The 23,894-nt window shown below is 44.1% G+C and overlaps 1 protein-coding gene across 1 annotated transcript in view; it reads left to right on the plus strand.

Annotated features, from left to right (window-relative positions):
- Positions 1-23,894, plus strand: part of gli2a (GLI family zinc finger 2a) — a 69,823-nt gene that overhangs the window by 13,089 nt on the left and 32,840 nt on the right. The window contains exons 2-3 of the mRNA XM_037489461.2: positions 221-360; positions 23,363-23,468. Of these exons, the coding sequence (XP_037345358.2) occupies positions 246-360; positions 23,363-23,468 (221 nt within the window). The 5' untranslated portion in view covers positions 221-245. The remainder of the gene's footprint in view (positions 1-220; positions 361-23,362; positions 23,469-23,894) is intronic.

The following is a 23,894-nucleotide window of genomic DNA, read 5'->3' on the forward strand; positions in this document are numbered from 1 at the left end:
GATTAGAAACAATTATTTAAACGGGTAGAGTTGGGAAAAACATATTTTCGGCGTTTGCTATCCCATGTTCTAGGGTGAATGAGTATGTTACACATGGCTTAAAACCTTTAAATGAAACTACCGACAACCAAACATGTGACATAAATATATTTTCTGTTGCCTGGTCACAGCTAAGATCAAATACATTTCAACCTTCAACTTGCGCCTTTTGCCTCCGTAGGTTGTGACGGAGATCGGAGAGCAGGATGGAGACTTCAGCTCCAACAGCCACTGAGAAGAAGGAGTGTAAGGGTTCAGGCCTCGATGGGAGCAGCTTCTCAGAAATCCCAAAGAAGCCGTCGCCCACCACTCTGACCAGAGGTACATCTTTCTTTCCAGTCATTTACCCGCCACACTAGATCATTTGGTAAGTGGCTAAACAGCAGAGATCACATAAGGCGTTCTAACGCAGCAGGGTAGTATCCTTTTTGTTTTCTGTAGATTCACACTCGCACAGCGCAGTAAATTGAAACCTGATGACCAGTCCCATGAGCGGCTGGCTGCACATGCAGAGAGGAAGACCAAGGCGGGGGCCGCGTGTTTCAGAGACGTCAGAGAAATGCGTGATGAAAAAGTGCTATAATGAGGTGGAAAGACCTTGTTCTCACCTCCCAAGTGTAAACTTCATGAATTACTTAAGAAGGCTGGCATAGCAGTGGACGACGTGGTGCACCAGAGTCCTCGGATACAGGCCGGGTGGAGGGAAGCACCTTTGAAATGCTAAGGAGCTATGGCGGATGACATTGTGGCGTTAGCGGTATTTCTGCTTAATGATGGGCTTGGTGGCCTGCCACGAGAGGAGCCATTAATTGTTTGGGGATGTGGGGTGAGAATCTAGGACGTTTCAGCGTGCCCTCCCTGGCACCTCCACAAAGACGACACAAGTTTTTCATACCAGCAAAGAAGAAAAAAAAAATAGTGATATGAATTATTTAGTCAATTACACTTTCATGATGATTGTGTATTATGTAGACTACGGTGGTTGAATTTTCATAACCTTGCACCAGTGAAAAGAAATCAAGGAGTGTGCTGCACCCATCAGGGATATTTGTGCTTGTGTGGTAGCGCAGAGGTTGCGGGGTGTGCAAGATTCCCACTATAAAGGGGTCATAATTAAAAGATGAGCGCTCGTGTTTTCATTAGTGGATGTGTGATGAAAACGCCTCCTAACGAGGTCTGAGGACCTTGCTCGGGCCTCTGAGGTACCAGTGTCATAAATTAGTAACGCCTGCTGGTGGACACTGAAGCCCCTCAGGAAGACCCGCTGGCATCATCTGAGGGGCCACTGCAGGAACACATCATTCAAGTTTTTTTACTGGTGGCCTGCCACCACAAAGCTCAACCTGTCACACGGGGAGTGGTTCAAGTAGGACGTTAGTGTGTCATTAGATCTGCTTTTGTTTACCAATTGATTATTCTTTTTTTAAATTTGAATTGGTTCTCAAATTAGCATGCATGTGGAAACCAAAATGTGGGGCAAATGTGAATACATTAAGTAGTTGGAAACATTCTTTGTAGGACGTCACAGACATGGCTTACTTAAAGGTCCTCTTTCAGTCGGCTTCCTCCTATTTGAAACGGAATTGTAAAGGGCCCCAAACCATGCAGACTACATTATATGTCTCTGTTAGCTTGAAAATGAAGTTCAGAAGAAACAACCCGAGAACATCTTGTTCACCCTGATCTGCTGTGTCAGCTGGCAGCTACTCTCATAACTTGTTTCATAGAGACGTGCCTCACCCTGTTGGACACGTCGGGGACTGTGAAGACATAATAGAAGTGTGTCTGGCCACTTCCACAGAGTGTGCGCCGGGGTCCAAGGGGAAGCAAAGAAAGGACGGGTGAGGCCAGGGAGGCTGGCACCGGGATTCAGGTTGGGTTCGGTCCCTATGATAGGGGTCAGCCTTCTGTCTGTGGGCCTCGTTAATGGTTTTAAATGGGCACCCACACTTTGTGTGACAGCCTGCATCTGTCTCAGCTTCGGGGCGTGCTACTACTAGCAACGGCGGCTAGTGCAACCCGACTCCGATGCCCCTGGATTTATGAGTCTGCGTGGACTTGTGCTTTACCATGTCAGAGAAACATGTGTCCAGATTAGGTACCGGGGCTGTAAAACATCTCCCCATTTCAAAGGAATACCTGTGATTGATGCTCTTTGCTTAAAAGACTGGCGCATGGATCCTCGGATGCACTGTGTGCTGAAGAACACAAGTTTCAATGCACATCTGCCAACATGTTGTTTTACAGGCCTTATTATATCCCAAGAATGTCTACAGAAGAGTATTTTTCCACCATCCCTCACCTCGGGGTTGACTGTACGAGGCCAGTGGAGCAGACGAGCTCGCTAAAACTCTGAATATTTCTGCCTAAGCAGTGTGTTCTATTCATCTTTCTTGGAGTTCAGCCGTAGCTTGCGAACTCTCGACAAAGATTGATGTTCTTCTGCATAAGAAACACATCGTCCACGGATAATTATTCACAGTTATGATGTATCTAAGGAGGATGCCAATGAGAGGCAGCACAAAAAAAAACCAAAATGTCCCCACCTTTGTCAACACTGCCTATCTTAAACAAGTTCTATGCAAACAAGAATGTGGCATTAAATCAGACCTTGGGCTTTCTGCATGGATGGGCCTCGGGAACACCGATGGATGCAGAAGAGAGGTCTGGTGTAATTACTCTTGCAGGGAGTCGAGCAGAGGCTTTGCAGTACGCAGCCATGTGTTAATCATGCTCATCGTGTCTCCGATGGCGCTACAGTCTGAAGGGCCTCTACCGGAGCCTCCGCACTGACCAGAAAGGCTTCCTCTGGAGGGTGCTCTGGAACGAGTCACTCCCCTTCCCCCCCGGCAGAGAAAAATGTCCCAGAGCAAAACAGCCCCCCCTCCTCTCCATGCTCCCTCCCTGGCCACAGGCCTACTCCAAAGGGACAGGCACTAATCTTCCTGAGAAAGAGATTTCTGCTTTTCTCTCTGTGCTCCTAAATGAGGCTCTTACGCTGCTGTGGTTCCACAGATCGGGTGAGCGAGGCCAAGGGGTGGGCGGGGGTTCTGTGGCTAGGGTTATGCAGGGATGACCGCATTCAAGACAGAGCCCTTGCCCCCTTTGGTTTAACTCCTTAGCCCTCCACCTTAGTTGAAAGAATCAAAGAATGCATCTCCTGATGCCTGTATTATTCTATAGAGGAAAAAAGAAAAGGGGAAATGCAGTTGTTCACATTGGCCTGCGTACTCATAGGCCAGATTTTTTGACTTTGTGAAAAAGCATCCCCAAAAATGTATCCTTCACTTCATCAATATTGTCGTTTGCAGCGAGAATGTTCACATATTGTGCTGATTGGGTGGAGATTTAAAGCTATACCAGCATCATTACAGGGAATAATCAGTTATTTTTATTTTAGGTAAAACTGACTTTTTTTGTACTGAAATCCATAGATCTGATCAAAACTCACCAGCATTATTCACATATACCTTCTAGTTGCAGAAGCATACCCCTTTCTATTATTATTTGTGTCATGTTTTAGCTGCACGGTTAAAAACGCACCATACTCTATCTGACCGGGCCCGTTCTGGCCCAACAACTTGTAGCTAACATCCGCTAGTGCTCCTCTGGACACAGACGCGTTGTTAATAAATGTAGAGGTATCAGGGTAATGTTCTGTCCTCCCCGAGGCGATTCAGAATACTGGCATCAGAGTATAGGTCGCCTCAACGTTCCCTTATCTTTGCTATTTAAGGAAATACTGTGGATCAAATTACGAGACGTACCTAGAAGAAACTCTCCCCCTGGCCCCAAAGGTCCTCAAACATGTCATGGATTTCCTTTTTAACAGCACAAAGTCCATATTTGCATCCTCCGTGTTGAGAATCTGCTCGATCAGGTGTCATTGACAGCAACATTTTGTCACAGCATCAATAATGTCTCTCCTGATACTTGAGATGACCTGCAAGCAACAAGCTTACAGGAAGGCTGTTGGACAAGTCCCAGTGCTGTTTACTTTCCTGTCAGGGTCTATAGCCACACACTCCAAGAATGACTTCAAGAGAGACTGATATTGTTTCTGTCCCGGAATGACTTCCGATTTATGGCTTTGATCATCTTTAGAGTCAGTTTACACTATGTGCCTGATATGTCTGCACACATCTTTTAGCACATCACCTCCGTTTTGTTGTATATTCACATATTCCCGCATGAGTCTGTGAAAAAACTTGGCTGACTGGCATTCTGGGTAAAAGATTACTTCCTGTGACTCCTATAAACAGTTAATTTGGTATTTTTCCATCTCACTCCTCAACTCTTATCTTGAGTTTTATTTTGTTTTTGTGGCTGGATTGAAAGCAGAAAGAGGACATTTTGTTCTGTCTTTGTAGGGCAGATCCTCATCTTGTGTTTAATAGGCTCATTTCCTAATGGACCTTTTGCAACTAAAGGAGGCACTTCCATCACTTTTCTGAACTTGAGGTTTCCCCCAGGTAAAAGCCTCAAAAAGGGTTGTGATGTCAACCATCAAATAACTTGTGGCCTACATACAAGAGAGGAGAGAAATTTCTGTAGGCTTCAGAGGAATTCTTGTCAAGCTTGAAGTAAACTTGAGATGTGGTCTCCTAGTTTTGAAAAAAAAATCTCAAGACAAATGTTTGTTTTAGTGAAAGCTTAGCAGACAGTCATGAAGGCCTACTGTCTTGAGTATGTTGTCTGAATGGAGCACTGACAGGCTTTGGAAGCTCTCTAATGTGGTTGTAAAGCATAAATCAGGCTCAAATGAGAGGACATTTCTGATATTGCTTGTTTCTTTGGAACACTGCCTCTGCTTCAAAGCAACCAGAGTTAAAAAAGCAACTTGGTATGCTTTGGGCAATGTCTGAGAATATAAATCTCTCTGTACTAGAGGCGTCTACACACACACATACGGGCCCAAAGACAACATGTTACATTCCTCACCGTTTACAAGCAGTGGGAGAGGAGGTGGCGGCAATATATGGATGCTTTAGGGGATTAACCCTCTCCCCATCCAAGGAGGTTCTCCCTTCTCCCTCGCTCCCACTTGCCTTTTTCTTTTTGGGCTTCATCCTCTCTTAAATAAAAAGCGCTTTCCCAGCATGCCGAGTGTGATCCAAGCGCCTGCCTCAAAGACACTTCCGGCCTGTCTAGTTTGCTGGACTGAAGGGAATCAGCCCAACCAGTCATATCTCTCCTCTTCTCGGAGGTGTCGCCGCTGGCAACCGCCTTCTTTCTATGGGGAAGATGCCGCATGTTATCGTAACCGTTGTTGGGTCAAGGTCCGTGCCCACGCATTACTACCCCATCAACGCCCTGACCGGGTGGACCTGTGTCCCTCGGACAAATGCTCCACCAGCCTGCCCGCCTGGGATACTTCCCCCCCCCCGCTGGAGTAGCCCCAACGCTCACAGTTCAACTGAACCAAAATAAACGTCCAAGGAGTTTACACATGGTAAAACAAAAATGTGTGCTAGCTGTAAACACGGGCGGGAGGCGCTGTGTAAACAGGCCTGGGTTCCTAGGGGCGAGTTGGTGGGGAGGCTCTTCCGGTTCATACCCCCGCACACACACTTGCGGGGTCCAGCTGTGGTCGGCCCTCGTCTGAACACAGCTGGAGGAAGAGGATCAGTCACAACTAGCCCGGAGCAAAAAGAAGCCTGCTGGCTCATGTTGAGAAGTGCATGTCTGCGGTATATATGATATATTAAACAATGTACAAGTTGTATTATTACGATCCTGACTCCCAGACAGTAAACTTCTTTACAACTAATACCTGCTGTAATTGTACTGTAGGAAATGTATTTTTGCCAGCAGTGAGATTCCTCTGGAGAGAAGCGCTGCTTCTTGTAATTGCACATCTAAGGTTTCACTGCTTCTGCTCGCCAGCCTCTGCTAGCATTTAGCAATTAGCCACCTCACATCGAGCCAGACTTGTTCACACAGAACCGCCTGCCAACCAAAGTGAAATGAACTAGGTTCAAACTGGAAACTAAAATGGTCGTGGCGAGAAACAATAGCAAACCATGCTGCCCAGTCAGCAGCTTCATCTGCAGCGGAGGCGGAGGAATTCCATAAACATTTATGAAAAAATAAACTTCTACAATGTATATTCATGGTCACTGCCGCAGGAGGGGGAATCTTTCTCCAGATGGAGTGCGTCCGTGACACTGGTCATGCCCAATGGACGGGAATACGGTGGACTGCTGTCCCTTTCCACAACGCATTGTCTCTTGAAACATCAGAGATGAAAAAGTGAAATGCTTCTTAAACAAATGTCACATCTAACACATGGCTTCCTGCTATTTTCTATTCATTTTCAAATCTATACTCAAATATAACTTTGACTAAGTTGAAAGCCTACAATAAATTACTTTTAGCAGTATTTATCATCACAAGGGTCAACACAGACATTTCAATTCCATCGTAAAGAGTTCTTCTTCACATGTAGCTGGCACAGCTTTCATCACGTGACCTCAGTGGAATGTACAAGTGTACACCAAAGACCATATTTATAGCAACGGATAAAAGGACTAGTTGAATAGAAAACGTGCCCTCTTGAGATGAGAAGGCCTGTCTGAGTTGAGCATGAAACAAAAGACAGGGAGTGCTTCGCTTAGCATAAACAAGCCTGACGTTGACGTTGACCAGAGTTTAAAAAATACACCTACATGTGTGGTTTAAGGGGGAGGTGAACGCCAGTTTTGGCAAACAACCTACATCTACAATAGGACACCAGACGGGGAAATTCTGGTGAAATTTCCATACAAGTGTTCAAGTTAACAGTTTGAGATTATTTTCTCACAAATGACATATAATACAAAATGTGCAACAATAGGTGAAAAAAAAATATCCTCAACTCAAAGGTCCTGGCCTTTCAGAGCCTTTCAACTGCACCTCATGGTCTTCGTCACTGACTGGAGTGGTCTTCGGTGTCATGGTCTCTGGTGTCGGTGTCATGGTCTCTGTTGTGTACTTTTTGGTCTGGGCTCACTCTGGAACTGTCACCCAACGACGGCCAGCCTAGCATGTCATCCTCATTCATATCTCTACAACCTTCTGAAAGTTTACCGCGTTATTGGTAAATATTTATTGCAAGATAAAAAACATAATTTAATTTACAGAAAAGATGGATTAGGATTTTCAGGAATACAAATGAAAACCATAAATAACAAAAAGCAAAATTTGGAGTGATTCATGACAAGCAAGAGTGCGTGTGAGGTTTAAACACACACAATACACCGCCTACGTCATCCATCCACACAATACCGTCAAAGTGTTTCTGTCAAATAAACTTCCATACATGCTAATTTAAATATAATTACACACCGCTTTGCGTTAGGACCGCTGAGTAAGTGGAGGGAGGCGGCTGTCTGCGGAATGAAAGCCCGTAGTAGTATAGCGTGTAAGCCTGTTGTGTTTGGTTTGCCAGGTGATTTCCCCGACGATGTCAGCTAAGCTGGAGAATTTTTGGCGCTGGCTTCAAAGAGCAGCAGGGTCATCCTCTGGCAGCGGCGGATACAGACATGTTCACGGCAGACGTGGAGCTGACATGGTCGCTGTCAGCTTGCCCCCCCCCCCCCCCCCCCCCCCCTCATCGTCTCACATTTGGACGTTTGTCTGTGGAGTTCTAGGGCTGGTTTCAGAAACATACACTCCATTATTCCACATCACTCTGGATGTTAACACATAATTGGCTAAGTGACTAGAAAGGACTTTTTTATTATTATTATTATGGCCAATTGAATACTTTTAGACTCAAAAATGCAATATGAGGAAGTCCTGGCTGGAAAGGATTGTGTTGGCAATTCATTTCCAGATTACATCCTCAGATGGACAGTTTTTCAGAACAGATCACTCTATGAAGAAATCCTCAGTGTCAGCCCTATACTTACATCACAATCTGCAAGGTAATATCCTAAGAGTACATTCTCACTGAAGCTGTGTTAAGATTTGAAGCAAGGAGCTAACTGCCCCAGACACCACCTGCCTAGCTGTTGATTTAACATTTTTTCAGTTATGGTAGTGCTGATAGCCTGTCTCCAGATTGTACTTTTTTATTAGAAACCATAAGGTAAACTGTCATGTTAAATACATGTTGTGGCAAGGGGCCACATCACTCAATGCAAACCTCCTTAGGGTAATGCTTTTTAAAAGCTTCATTCGTTTAGTGGACCCATTGTTTTCTTCATTTTGCGTTTGTCACCATCTTGACATTATAATTATAAAACATGTTTACCGGCGGTGTGTGTGTTTCAGGGTATGCTTTATCCATAATTGCACATTTTCGGATTGTTGGCTTTGGAGAAACCGGTTTGAGATGCTTAAGGTACTGTAAATCCTCTTCATTCAGGAGAGTTTGAGTCTTAGGGAGAATCTGGCCCATGAAAAATTCCCACGGAACAACGAGGGAGGCAGGGGGTGAGGGAGAGGGTACTCAGCTGAAGAGGGGGTATTGTTTACATATCAAGACGCTTCCTCTGACTCCCGGGAAAAGCAGTAATTTACCTAGCGAGGTTTTACAGTTTAATTTCTCTATTGTGCTAGGGGATAACTCCTTAATTATAGAGAAGGAAATGGCCCTAAGCCCCGGACAGAGGGCCAGGGCTCACAGACGGCCTCTTGAGTTTTGGACCCCCACTTCTCTAGCCTCGATCTGGATTTCTTCCTTCTTCTTTGCTGTGGCCATAGCGCCTGTTCATGGCCTCTCGGAGCAGATTAGTGCTCTGCTCCAAGCAATATTTCCCTTTGTGATGCCAGACTAGTTCTACTAGTGGACACTTCCATGTGTCTGGGCTCGAGAGATGAGGAGTGACGCTTTGGGTGGAAGAGGGGGCTGGCACAAGTTGCCAAAAACTCTCGACTAACTGGACTTCACACCATTGTCCCAACTTTTGGTATATTTAATACAAAAGCCATCTACTAACAACTTTATCAGATTCAGACTGGGCCTTTTACAGTGATTCATACTTAGACATGAACAAAAATTGTACAACTGAGAAATGATTTTTGCACACTGATGTATAGATACAAGGACCATCCTAAGAGACTGCGTGCCTGCTTGTGTAATCCGTAGAGGTTGCTTCAGAGCTTCAGCAGCTTGTCAAACATGTAGGTGGTTATTCTCCCAGGACGTGGCAGCAATAATATGAGCTATTCACTTAGAGCGAACTCACCTCTCCTCACCACCACGACAGCTAACAGCACGAACCTAGTTATGAATATTATTTCAATTTCCTTTGCTGTCATTTTATTACATTACATCATTTAGCTGACAATTTTATCCAAAGCGACTTACATTGCATTATAACCCATGCATTTCATTTTTGCCCCGGGAGCAATTAGGGGTTAGGTGTCCTTCTCAGGGACACTTCAATGCGGCACATGGGGCAGCCGGGATTTGAACCGCCAAACGCATCAGACTACACCATGCGCCACCATCACCACAATGCATGTTTGTTTTATCACATCTGTTGCCTTCGTCACACACTGGTAACTCAATACTTTCAATACAGTTTGTGTTGCCCTTGCCACGAGTGAGTCTGGCCTGGGAGTAGGAACACGGGGCATTAGGTTGGCTCATGTTCACCAAGGATTGTCTTGTTTAGCTTGACCACCTGACTTAATTCATGCCCAAGCTTCATAAATAAATGATGATACACATTTGTTTTAAAATATACTAATGCAACAGTATCCCTCATGCATCCGTTGCTTAATTTTGATGTTGCTACAACTCTGACCTTTGTGGACATCTGTATCCCTAAAAACCTCTCACTTCATCTTCCACTTTCCAACTTTCTCCCAGTCCGTCCTCCACCCTTCTCTCACTCTACTGCCACACAGTTACTAGCACCATTAGGCTGTCATAACACAACACATATAACCTGAGGTGATCCCAGGACTGAGTGAGCCGAGCATCCCTGGGGGGAGGCGTTGCGGCAGCCAAACAGGATTGCTACCTCATGGTCTTGAGTGATGGATACCACGTGTAAGCCGAGGCAAGCGCTGGCCCTAATGGGAGCTGAGTGGCCTATCTCTCTAGTAACAGGGCTCTATGTTGGAGTCTTTTTTCTGAGATAGGATCCCGTTTTTTACCCCATGAGTTTGCAGGTGTGATCCAAAGATGGACAACATAATCAACAAATCTCTACTTCTCCACCGACGATAATGTTATCAAGCACACTCAGACCATCCTGGGTAATGATATCCACAAAGAGACAAGGTTTCTAAAGAGGAAACAAAAATTCTATCAAATAAAAAATGCATCTATTTGTTTAAATATCTCTACCTCTACCTTGCTGCGAACATCTACAGCTACGTAGCGCTCAAGCTAAAGGTCTGAGCAATAGACTAGCGATTGGTCCAGCCGGTTGTTTGGCTGGGTTTTAGCTTAACCTTTACACAGCTTTTACATGCTGAATAGTTGTTACATGTGTTCGCCTAAGTTTATTTACCATGCCAGCCATTTTACTACCTCAAATCTTTTTCGATAATAACCGGAGGAATTGGTTCCGTTTTTGATTTTCAGTAGTAGTATTGGTTGACATACAGTATGTATCTACAAATCAGAATGCATCTCTTATTTCTTTACGATTCAATATGTGTTGTTCAATTATCTGATTCAGTGTCAAGATTTCTTACGCCCCTTTGTCTTTCTCCTCTGCTTAAGACGCTCTTACGACTCTTAACAGTCACCCTCTTTACTCTTAATAGTTCTTCACTTTAGGAGCTCTCTGAGGATGTATTGGGAATAATTTTAGCCTAGTATTGTGGGTTGTCCACGTCCATAGAACTCAAAGAAGATCAATGTTTCTCCTCCCACACTGTGACACTTGCAACACCACACAAGAAGACATGCTATCACCAGCCCATGGGGGAATGTGAAAGTATCACAGCTTTTCTGGAGTGTCAACTGGTATTAATGGTATAAAAGTAGGACAGTGCTGTTTCCTGCCACGACTTTCCATTGACAACAGCAGTACGCACTAAGAGTAGGCTACGCTGTACACATCTGTGGTTTCACTTTAAGCACCACAGACTTTTTGATACTTTGGTCTTTGAGTCGATGAACTCGTGGGCTACCTGAGACATGTGTTGGTGGGCGTGGGTAAATGGGTGGAAGACAATGGATCCACCGACAATCCTCATCTCTCTCTGACACCACTGTATACAGTGTGACTTTACATGCCATTTCCTTTAACTGCTTTATGTGGCTCATATAAATTGAAAATAAAGAATAATACAGTGGCAGCATGTGGCACCCTTTCCCCAAAGAGCTGGTTGATGAAGGTCATGACTGTTCCACATGTGGATCATTATCAAGAACCAGGCAGCAACAGTTAAAACTTCTATGTGCTCTTATATCGGGGCTTTGAAGCAGGGCAAAGGAAAAAATGTCTTCTAATCAAGACTTTGCAAAAACAAAAGCCACAATGCCTAAACTGTAAGATGACCATCTCCAACCTGAGGAGCCAGATGGTTTCTGTTTGTTTATTTTTATTGAAGGAAAAACCAAAACTACATGATAAGTCAGGCTTTATTCATGTGTCCGTTTAGTACATAAAAGCTGCTCAAAATGTCCCTTGGGGATTCTTTAACATGTTTAAAACAACATCATCTTCTAGGTTTAGCAAATGGAACTTTGCACAAGAAACCGGCTTCAAGGAGAAATTAAGATTGAGATCTGGATCCGTTCCGGGGCCTAGAGTTTGGCTCAAGTCCACACTGTAATTGTTTCACCATGTCCCCGCCCAGTTGGGCCATACCAAAACTAGATACCATATGGAACTCCCATTATAAGTGTTCTCCTTTTAGCCCTCCAAAATCTTACGGTTTGAGTAAATCCCAGTTATCATCGGCGTTGAAGTCCAAGACAGGAATTCTTAACTCACTCTTCAATTTCTTCCCCAAATGTTTCACTTTGTGTTGATAGAGTGTGTGTTGATAGCTCTCTGGAAGTAATTCAGTCTAGAAATGGACTCAATGACAGAGTAAGATGGCCTTTAGTCATAATTCCAAAGTATGGGTCACCAAACGTGGGTGTGTTATTATAATACGGGACGGATAGTATAATTAGAGTGTGAAATGTTTAGTTTTGATTGTCTATGGCAGTGGTCCCCAAACTGTGGGTCGCGGCCCCTAGGGGGCACGCTGTGGGCCGACGGGGGAGGTTGTGGCTTCATCACCAACCCTAACACCCAGTCAGGACGTCTAAAGATGTCCCAATGCTCAAAGTGGGCTCTGACAGAAAACCTTTGGGAACCAGTGGTCTATAGTATGACAGCAAAGATTCACATAATTCATAGTCTACGTCCTAAAATTATATTGCAGTTGGTCACAACAGGCTTAAAGACATCTACCAACAGTTTACACTTAATTAAATGTTAGTATTCACATGAGGAAAGTGAAACAAAACAGACTTAAATACTCCTTTCAACGTTGACGAAAGCAGCGCTGACCAGCCCCTTTCACAGTAACAGCCTTTACTGCTAGGCCATATGTGGAAGTTACACATCGGACACTCGCTGACTCGGCGATTGAGTTCACAAAATTGTGCTTTCAACTGTTGTACAATGAGGCCTTCATGTCTGCAATTACAGCTCAGTCGCCTACTTCTCTCTTGGTTTCAGGTTGAATGGCAACCAAGGATACAGGGAGCTCAGGCTTTAATCAGAGCCTGCACGCTTTAGCTACGTTTTCAACTATATTGTATCCCTGTCATTGCCATTTCCATTCTTTTTCATTTGCCTTAACCTCCCCGAAGCAGCCTTAAAACGTTTTGATCATTTGCCTCTGCGTGGAATTAGATTGCTGTATTTAGAGATTTTCATGTTTTGACATTTTCGCTAAAACATTGTAAGGGTAAAACGGAGTAGTTCAGAGGAAATTAAAATGCAGTCCAGATGCAAAAAGAAAGAGAATCTGAGGGTACATTATGAGAGCAAGTCACTTTTTACTTTTTCCATATAAACATGGTAAACTTTGAAGAGGAATCTAACCCTAACCTTTAAGTCCCATTGACGTAATTCAGACTACTTTTAAATATTTTTTTTACCAAATGCTAAACTTGGATGTAGCATTAAATAATCTTATTCCTAAACTTGAGGTTAGCGTGGTTCTTAACAGACACTTTTAGTAATACTCAAGTTTTAGTAGCCTACTTTACGTTTAACCCCTGTCCATTAAGTATCTGAACAAACCCGAAGTATCATGAAAGTTCTCTGAAAACGTAAGGAATTTAAGCTGAAAGCGCTACCATAATTAAAAAAATATTTTCCAAAATCTTTGAACGGTTGGTAGTTTGAATCCACAGGCCTTTTTGAAGGCTCACAGCTACTATTACATTTCCTCTCTAAGGCCTGGAACACACCAAGCCAACGCCGACGAACTAGTGGCGACGAGAGCAGACTGCAGAGTCGGCAGCGTCTGGGTCCAAAGTTTCCCCGTCACACCAAGCCGATTCTCAACACCCGACGGCCAACTAGCACGTCCGTTCTGCGCCTGCCGTTTTTTCTTCTTCTAGTGCACTGGATCGCTGGCTGAGCAGCCAATCAGAATGATCAGAAGACCCGACTGACCGGCAAGCCCCGACATGTCGAATCGGCCGTTACAAAGCCGACGAGGACCAACTCTGGCCGACGGTGCGGAACACACTGAGGAGATTTAGTCGGCCGTCGGCTTGGTGCGTTCCAGGCTTCAAGCACAGATGTTCCAGTAGAGATGCTCAGTGGTCATCTCACAAATCTTTTGAAGTCTTTTTTGAATCTGTGAATGTGAGAAAAGAGAAAAAAGAGTGTGACAAAAACAGATACAAAACTAAACTATTTGCTGTTTAACATCTTTAATAGATAGACGTTAAATTGACTGATATATTCATGGAGATGCATGATGAGTAAAACATAACTTTTTTTTCTATTCAATCATTTCACGTTATGCCTTTATTCCGACATAATGTAATATATAAAATTGGATCGTTACTATCCAGCTTGGGTCAGACCTCATGAATAAAAGTTACATCATCAAACTGCAGAGCAACTCTGTGATGATTGAGAGCCCTTCACCAGCATATCCACCAGAGTGTTGGTCAGATAATGGAGATTCCCCCACAGGCGTACCCCGAGGTGACTCCACTCGCTGTGTCCCACCAGGGATGTGGGGTGTTGGCTAATTTTATCACACAATGAATGCTGTTTGTCAGCGCGGCTCTGGTGACGAATGATTCCTTATCTGGAGGGCTGTTTGTTGTTGCTGAGTAATGTCCTGACCGCTTGCTGCTGTCTCTGGAGCCTTCAGGGGCTTCAGCTGCCCCACTGTCAACCGTCAGGGGCCACACTTGCATTACAGTCATGTGTGCACAGGTACTCACCTCAGCAAACATGAACGAAGATGCACCGTATCTTGATTGCAGAGAAAACTTTTCTTTGCTTTGCATGTGCCCAGTAGAAACTGACCTACTGGCCCTGACAGGTCCAAAAATAAGGGTTGAGCTGCTTCTCACAGCGTCACCCCACCTGTCAGAGTTGGCTCCAGGGAGAAGAACAGCATTCCCACCTGGAAATGAATGAACTGTTGATTAATGACATTCAGCTGTAAGGTTAAAGCTTGTCTGCAGTTTTACCTTTGTGTCTGGATATTCCTTTCCTATTTTATGAAAGAATCCATAAAATCACATGTTTTGTGGCCTGAGAAATCCCATAGTTTGTGGTCTCTAATTCATAAAATGGTCTTTGCACTTGTTCAGACCGTTGATCTTTCCACTCTCAATCAAAGGTCTACTGTATTTCACTGGTTGTGTATTTAGCAAGCCGGAACCCTATGTTAAAGAGCCCTGTGTCAAAAAGCTAGAGGGAGAAATGTCTCTCCACAGTTGTTCATCAGAGTGGCCTTGCGATTTTTAAAACCAGCAACGCAAAGCCGTGCAGTTAAAGGGCTGTGAGGCAGTCCTCTGTCCTCACTGTGACAGGTCAGAAGTCGTGGATCCTTGAGTCGCTCTGAAAACCGAGCACAACTAGCTGAAACAACAACAGATGGAAAACAAGTCAGCAGCAGTATATGGTCAGGTAATGTTGTTCTACACTTTGTCTGCTTTGACCACAGATTTAATTTACATAGCCCCGACAAATACAAAGCGTTGCCATTTATCGGATAACCTGCAATGGGAGGGATTATTTTGTTTTAACTCAGTTGGTGGGTCTATGTCATCTAAGTACAAAACAAGGAGTTTCTGCCTGAATGTACGTATGTGTCTTTCACATATTTTGCAAACTCTACCCAATCTACACTTTTATTGCGTGTCGCCACGGATTCAAGGACACGCAGTGTTTAAGTTGTTGCAATTTTGCAGCACCATAATATTAATACACTTTGAAAACACCGCGACAAGGCTATAACAGGCAACATAATACTATTCTTTTGGGTCTTAACACATTGGTATCTTTTAAATAAAGGATCAATTATTTTGTTATTAAATAAGAGAATTCTTGTTAGTGAAACAAAGTCCCAGAGTAAGAGGGTTTCCACGCTCAATTCAGCCCTGAAGAATGTGTGTGTGTGTGTGTGTGTGTGTGTGTGTGTGTGTGTGTGTGTGTGTGTGTGTGTGTGTGTGTGTGTGTGTGTGTGTGTGTGTGTGTGTGTGTGTGCGTGCGTGCGTGCGTGCGTGCGTGCGCGTGCGTGCATGCATGCTCAAAGCTCAGTCTCAATGCTCTATCTTATCGGGATAGATGAGCTGAGAGACCAAGGGCCTGCTCTGAAGATGCTCTGCCGTGTGTTATGAACGCCACCAACAGTCAGCTGGTTTTCGATCTCCTCTCCTCTAATCTATTTCCAGCTTTAAAAGTATCAACCCTTGGCTGAGCTTCAGGAACACTAAGAGGATGTTTACAGTTATTTAGAAAGAGTGGACCTTTTAATGTAAGTGTTGCCAATTAAAAACATGTGCAAGTTCGCCACATCTTTGGTACAAACTGATAGTATGAAATGTTTTTGACGGTTTATTCTCATCCGTCGCCGGACATTTAGAATACTTAAAATTTGTCCAATTTGTAACGCAAACAGACATGAAGTCGAGGGGTGTTCACTGTGTCCTACAGTCAAGTCTGAAATGGGCCACATGTTTTTAGAGCTTTTTCAAACTCAAAATCACCCAGGGAATTTTTTCTATCAATCCATCGGTGTCTTGGATAACATTTGGTCTCTTTACTGTTGAAAAGAGGAACATTTGGATTCTGTAATAAAGACCATCGATATTAAAGACTCAGCGATGCAGTTTGATGGAGACCAGGCCAGGACCATCCAGGATACTCCCTGGCCTCCTGCTTGGGCCTGGAGAACGGCCTCTCCCAGGGGGGGGAGGGTTCTCACCTCGCAGTGACCCTCAACTGAGACGGCATTTAGATTGATGTGCAATCCCTCCCTCTCCCTCACATTGTGTGCTGTTTTGGGTATTTCCTCTGCCTTTCCCCTTGAGAAAATAGCTGTGTTTTCAGGTTGCAGGAGGGGAATGCTAAGCCGGTGCTGAAGATGCCGTCATTGGGCGCCGGGGACGCTCTTTGTGTCAACTGGCAGCTTCTCCGTCAGCTGTGTCTCCCAGGTCAAAGGGCTCCTGGAAGACTGATGAGGACTCTGAGTTCCCGTCTTTTGAAGTGACTTGACTTTATTTGCCGCGTTTACACTTGCCAGAAAGTGGCATGCCAATGCTTTCTCTGAGAGAACGAGGAACAGATTGATAAAGTCACACAAAATGATTTTTTCAGAACTGATGTGTGGTTTTGATGAACGGGATTAGCATATGATATGCATCTCTGTATTTCAAGAACCACTCCACTCTGTGCAGCCCAATTGACCCTCTCCAACTGGGGCCGGGTTTTTTATCTCATTTTAACGCATCCTTCTGAATTGAAATTACCAGTGCCACAACAAGAACAAACCCAACGTATTCATTATTTGATCAGCCCTACACCCGTACTCTAAAGTCATAAATCAGAAGTCTGCACGGGAAGCTGATTATCCTGACACCTCATCAGTCTTCACAGAGGGCCCTGCTGCCTGCCACGAGGAGAGGCTCGCTAAGCTAGGCTACTTGTATGCTAGCATCACACACTCACACATGGAGGGTACTAAATGCCTGCCACTCTGGCCGGGTACTGATGCTGGACACAAGCTGGTTAAAGCACAATTTCCATGATGAAAGTCTTGGAACTCTCTGTGTTTTTAGTTGAATAATGGGTCTCAGAGGCAAGAGATCATAAAAACTTCTTGAGCTTTTTAGAAATATTTTAAAGGAAAAACCTGCAAGCATTGACAAAAGCAAGGGTTTCTTTGTGTTCTGCTACTTCCCTTTGTCCCCCCCCCAGAACCCCCCTTAGTATCTCTTTCACATTAGTAAAACCAGCTGCCGGCAATCCAGGTGAGATAAGGTCTTGGTAGTACTCAGTCTTTAGAACAATTAGGAGAGGCGGTGCAGCACCTTTTAGCCCAGGTGATGGATCATACTGTTGGTGGGTTTCTGGGGTTGACGCTGAGACTAGTGATTGGCCCAGACCGGCCTGCAGATTTGACAGAGACTGATTATAGATGAGAGAGGCCAGCTGGGTGCGAGTGGGATCTGTAAACACAACGGGATGGGAGCAGAGGCAGCTTCACAACAGCCCCTACGAAGTGATAGAACACATCTGGGAGGGAAGATGAGGGTGTCATAGCAACGCAACATAAACACAGCCACAAGGCCATCATCATATCTCGTTTGTTCTGATTTTAGTCTCTGGAGTTGGTGGAAAACAGAGATTATGTATTTTACTTACTTGGTCCCCAGGTACAATCAACCAGAGTTGGTTGAAAAAGTATATATACTCACTTCACTTAGGGTTTAGTGTTTGTTACTCCCCAAAAACAGTGGTTCATTGCTAGGCATGGTGCAGTCCCTGTGCTTTAGTACCTTACTGAGGAATAGAAACATCCCCTTATAAGAAAGCGCTTTCTGCAGATACAGTATAATAGCAAAAATGAAAAAATTGTTTAAACCCAAGAATCTTTGCCTTGACAAAAACGTAATGGCCCCTGCTACTTCTCACTGACTTTCAGTACCATGAAGCCCACACTCACTGCACTCTTTGTGTAGTTTTGGTGAAAAGATGAATATGGAAGTTAACAATCACAGCGTAAAAGTGATGATGAAATGAAGGAACGGTTATTCTGAAAATCCGGACGGCCTTTAATTAGCAAAACAATAATTTAAAAGCAAAAGCAATATGTTTATACGTTCACTAAATGTTTAGTAGCTAGCATAGCAAACATTAGTTAATTATGTCCCAGCATTGTATACTACTGTGAAGTCCAGGTTTTTCTAGCAACGTAACGCTTTAGAAGCTACTTTCTAACTTTAAAACAAGGATCAATTGCTAGCATGACTGTAATATCAGTTTTAAATACAAGGTACTATGGATTTGTATTGGTCTGTTCTATAAAAGTGTTGGGATGCAGTACCTAACCCAAGTAACATACCGACTGATATATAAATGACTGAAATATAAACTTCTGATTCAATGCTCTGCGAGTGAAAAGCTTTAGCGCTGACCCATCATAACACATGCAGCCTTTGCACAAGGTCCCATGGACTAATGGGTTTCAAACCAACCGCTGGCCTTTGCCACTTACCTTCTGCACCAAAATCCCCCTATCAATAAAAAGGGTATCATTTTACCCTCCCCGAGGGCAGTTAAAAGTAAAGAGCCACTTTGTTGAGACTTCCTTTCATAGATGGTAGTGGTTCCGTGCTCTCCTGTAAGCCTCAAATCCCTCTGTCGCCATCACTCGCCCATGCACTGCCCTAGAGGAGAAGACGTCTTGCGAACTAAACCTGCAGGTTTCATGTTGTGTGTGTGTGTGTGTGTGTGTGTGTGTGCAGGATGCTGGGATTAGGCTAAACATACAAGTTTTATTAAACTTGTGCTCACGATTTTGCCTGGTATGTTTTGTGAGTTTGTGTGTTTCAGAAAGGCATGTCTGTTGAACCACAAGGTCACACATTTGTGTTTGTCTCCGTCACTCTTGATGGTTGCATACACAGAGTGGACTGCAGAACAAATCCGTATCTGTGTGTGTAATTGCGAGTGAGTGTGTGACTGTGTACGCATGCACATGAGCACATGAGCGTTTGTGTATAGCCGTTGGCACGGTGCTGTGTAGTTAGGACCCAGGCCAACTTCTTCTGCTGGAATTTCCTGTCTCAATTGAGCACCACCCCCCTCTCTCTCGCTCTCGCTCTCTGAGCACAACAAAGGCTTTTTTTCTCCCAAAATTATTCCTGGCTTGGCCTCTCAGGGCATTATTATTATTGTTGAGTACTTCCTCCAAGCCATGAGCCCACTCCACTTCAGCTTGGTCCTAATCTGGGCCTTCATTTGGACATAATGAGAGGTGCTTTGGCTTCTTCTGTCTCTGAGTCATGTGACTCGATGGGGCCTTTGTTACCATCGAACACCTGGTATTGTCTTTAGTGAGAGATTAAACCGGGGCTTTGACAGGAGAAGCTTAAAAAAAGAAAAAGGTGGCTGGATGTTTGGGCATGCTTGTTCAGTCTTAAGAGAAATCTGAGCAGATATATAACAGTTTGGGATGTGTACTTATTTTGTTATTGTTATCTCTGTTTTATTTGCTCAAAGAACATATCTATGAATATATAATACATCTAAATAATAAATCCAACAATTTCCCGACATTTTGCCAGGACCTTCTACAAACTACTGTTTTCATGAAGATACATAAAAGTGTACATATGTTTGTTTGATAATCTTTCAAATCCAGTTAGCTCTTTCTGGTTTCTGTCTTCAATGTTACGGATCCACCCTTTAACTGCATTTTTTGCAAGTTGGCAGCTTATAGCTGTAAAGGACCAAACACCAATGGACCTGTTGGTGACGAGCTTCTCCCATATGGGTGAAAAACCGAGCCCGAACCAACTTCCAACGCGAATTGTCTTTTCTTATCACGAACAGATGTATCTTTATCACAGTACAGCGGTCTGAAACTTGAACAATCTGTTGAAATTAAAAGCAAACACTATTTCACCAAAAATATGAATTTACTCCCGTTTTCTTTTTTTTCTACTGGAATACATCCAGCAGCCTTATTGTGCACCTCACAAACGCTCTCACAGCCTATCACACTGTTTTTTGGCTTCTGAATGGCTAAGGGAGCTATCGCTGTTTTCCTCGTCATTCCAGTTAAATCCATTAGGATCAGATGAAAAAACTCATTTTGAGTAGTTCAGCTTCACTTCATCAACGTGGAACTTTCCACCGGTGCTGGTCTATTATATCCGTGTTCTATACGGCTCGAAACCCTGTTGATGGGGGGGGGGGGGTTAATAAAAAAAATCCTGACCAAAAAAACATGCATTTTAAGTAAAAGTAAGTTTCACCTGTCAAATTGAATTACCCTTTAACTACCTAAAATTGATGTATCACTGTTATGTTACGTCAACAGTTTTGACGGAACAGTTAGAAGCTCTTTAGGGCAGAGGGTTTGATGTATGGATTGAAGGATGATGCAACAAAACATGTTTGAGGAAGTCCGGTTTGAGCAGTAGTTGATTTCATGGACGTGTCTGATGGCAGAACTCTGAAGAGGGGATGAAGACAGGATGTCCCTGCACTGGACATCTCATCCAACGTCTCAATGACACATTGCGTTGTGTGTTGCGCTTGTGTCAGTCTGATCAGTCCTGTTCTGGGAAGGCAGCATGTGGCCCAGGCTGGAGTAACCCTGCATGCCAGCATACCCAATGGGGAGGGACGGGCAGTAAATCAAGAAGCCGAGGCGTCAGAATGGTCCCGGCCGTGTACCTGTCGGTAGCTGTCCCTGCAGTCCGGAAACAATGCAGCTGTCTTGGTGATGGAAGGGCCTGTTCAGCCCTTATCGCCCCCACATTCAGCAACCCAAGCAGGGGAGGGAAGCAGCCTCTGGGGCCTGTGTGCTTGTGCATGTGTTTTAATAATGGACATCATTTCTTACTGGGAACAAAAAAATAAAATCCTCTGGCCGCGCTCCATCCGCAGTTTTTATTAATGACAATCATCTCAGTTCATGAAAGCTTTAAATCTACTACACTGAAAATATGTGGCAGGAAAGACTTTCATTAATAAAAGCTTCCCCAGCTGGAAAAAGCTTAAGAAAGCTACCTGTTGAAACAAAAACATCAAAAGAAAAAGTAAAGAATAAAAGACAAACAGATGGGCCCTACAGTTCAGCGGTGTAATTGATCTGCTGTCCAGTATGTCTAAAAGAAGATACTAGCACAACGGCGCTGTCTTTGTCTTAGTCTAGCCTCCCCCCCCCCACCAGAGATGTGCCAGGCAGCACAAGCAGGGGCCACCTCTCCAACAAAGCCCGAACTTCTGGCTCCACTTGTGAAGCAAAGCGCAAACTCCTTTTCCGAGTTCCAACTCCCTCTCACTCATTTACCGGGGCCTCTCGTGGCTTTGTAGCGCACAAGTTGACTCTGAATTGGCCGCCCGTCCGCTGCACAAAGACGAGGGAGATTCGCTGGCTGAGACCCAGCGGCGTAGATCTCCCTTAGAAGCACAGAGCCTACTGGGCCCAGAGGAGAGGAGACGAGGCCCACAGGGCACCACGTGGGGGACTCTCACACATTCTGTCGGGGTCTAGTGGAACACTTTGAGTCTAAAATCTACTTGACCTGTGCACATGTGCGTAGGAAGAAGAAATGACCCTACATATTTCAGACACATAGGTCCTTGGCTATAGCTTTTTCTATAAGCTGGAGTTGGATATTCTGCAGATTTTGGACCTTTCATGTTTTGTTTCACAAAAAGGGAAAAATCTAGTTAATCTAATCTTATCTCAATTAACTACATCTTTGGCAAATGGCATAATGGCAAAAGAGAATCACTTCTGCATAAGTCACGGTTCAGGGCTGCCCTCAGGGAAACTCCTCCCCCAGTCATGTGTAATCCCATCTGAATTTACGAACAACGAGGTGGTACAACACCACGATGAATAGCTCAGTCCCAACGACAAAGGGCTCAATCGGGGTTTGAGAAGCAGTAATGTCTTTGTATCTTTGTAATTGGCATCCCCTAAAAACAACACTAAGTGTTCTGCCATAGCCTGCAGGCACAGTCCTGTTACACCTTGCCCCTTCAGCTCAGTTTAAGTAGGGAGGTGTTTAGAAGATGCAGACGAGACAAGTAAATCCACAGGATGTTATCTGAACAGGAAAACATTGGGCTTTGGATTCAAATTCTGCATGTTTAAATTCACTCATTTTGAACATTCACTATCGCTTTTCTATTTTTCTTTAACCCCAATCAACCTCAATGATGCACAGATGTTTCCCATTAAAAGCCATCCTAGAGGTGGAATTCTTTTTTTTTGGAAGACTTTGAATGTGAAAAACGAGCAGGATGTTTGGGGTCAATAGCGTTACAGCAATAAAAAAAAAGTCCTAATAAGTCCATTGATCCAGTAGAAGAGCAAAAATTGCGCGTATGGCACGGCAACATTTTCGCTGAATGTCTTTTATTTCTGGAAGCATGTCCTTCACATCGGTGTGAGAAGACGTTTCTCCGTCCAGCCCGTCCCAGTGGTCCTCTCCAGTACAGATAATGATCTGCTCTCACTGAGCTTTGACCTTTAACCCTGGTGGTCTCTAATCCCAGGTCATAAAAGTCTACTGGACCAAAGAATCCTAAGAGCAACTAGGGATCATGTCCAGGCACTATGCTCTTTCTCTGCACACACACAAATCAACATGCTGTATTATCTTTTTAATGCATCAAACATGTAGAACTTTACTGTTCTGAACTGTAGATAATGTGTAGGCTTTTGTCTATGATCTCTCCTCCTGCTTCAATTAAAGTTTCCTACTCCGCCGTTGTAATCACAGTAATGAATGAAGATCGCCTGTGTTATCCTAATGAGACTTCCCTCAAGCCATCAGACAATTTATAGCAGGAAATGCTGGATGCGTGCATTCTTTGTCTGACACATAAAAACACATTCATTGTTGTGTAAACCCTGCTTTGGTCTTGTTGGATAGCAAGGGTCATTAATGAACAAAGTTCTTTGGGCAATAGCCACAGACAGTGGAGAAGGTTTCAATTACTGCTGGATTACAGGATCTGTAAAAGTGTACAGTTGCGTCTCCTGCTGCGTTGCAGGCACTAGTCAGGAAATGGATCAGCCTTTATTATGTCTTGAACTACGTTATACTACTCGCCTTATTTAAATATGTGTTATCATTTGCTGCATTTGTTTGACTGACTTTTGCCGTTCTCTGATGTGTTTTCTCTCCTTCTGTCCCTCACAGGTCCCCACCACCTCTTCCCCACGTTTCACACGCCCATACCCATCGACATGAGACACCACGAAGGGCGATACCATTACGAGCCACACCCACTCCACGCCATGCATGGGTAAGGATCCTGACATGTGTCCAGGCATTGTGAAATGAGTAATTAAGGAGACATCCACAGTGTGTCTTCCATAACAAACGGTGATCCACTGAGGGCCCCTCGTAGCGGCTCTTCTAAATATCAGTTGCTATCACTAGCATAGCAAAGCTTCAGACCACCAAAGGAATAGACGATAACAGCCTTGGGAACCTAAAAGCAGGTGGAGCAGGCCTCTTGTACTCCATGTCTATATAGCACCTCTTCAATCTGACTCATTGGAATCAGGTGGTCAATAAAATCCTGCTGTCGTTTAACCAAACGTTATTCAAATCCAACAGAGTTGATTTTAAATTATAGCTGCGATCCCAAAGTGTCCAAACATACCAAATATGTCATGTGGACCTGTAAATATATATTCAATGATGCACACCATGTCTGGAATATTTC

This window comes from Pungitius pungitius, chromosome 10, assembly GCF_949316345.1.
Source record: "Pungitius pungitius chromosome 10, fPunPun2.1, whole genome shotgun sequence".
Classification (NCBI taxonomy): domain Eukaryota; kingdom Metazoa; phylum Chordata; class Actinopteri; order Perciformes; family Gasterosteidae; genus Pungitius; species Pungitius pungitius.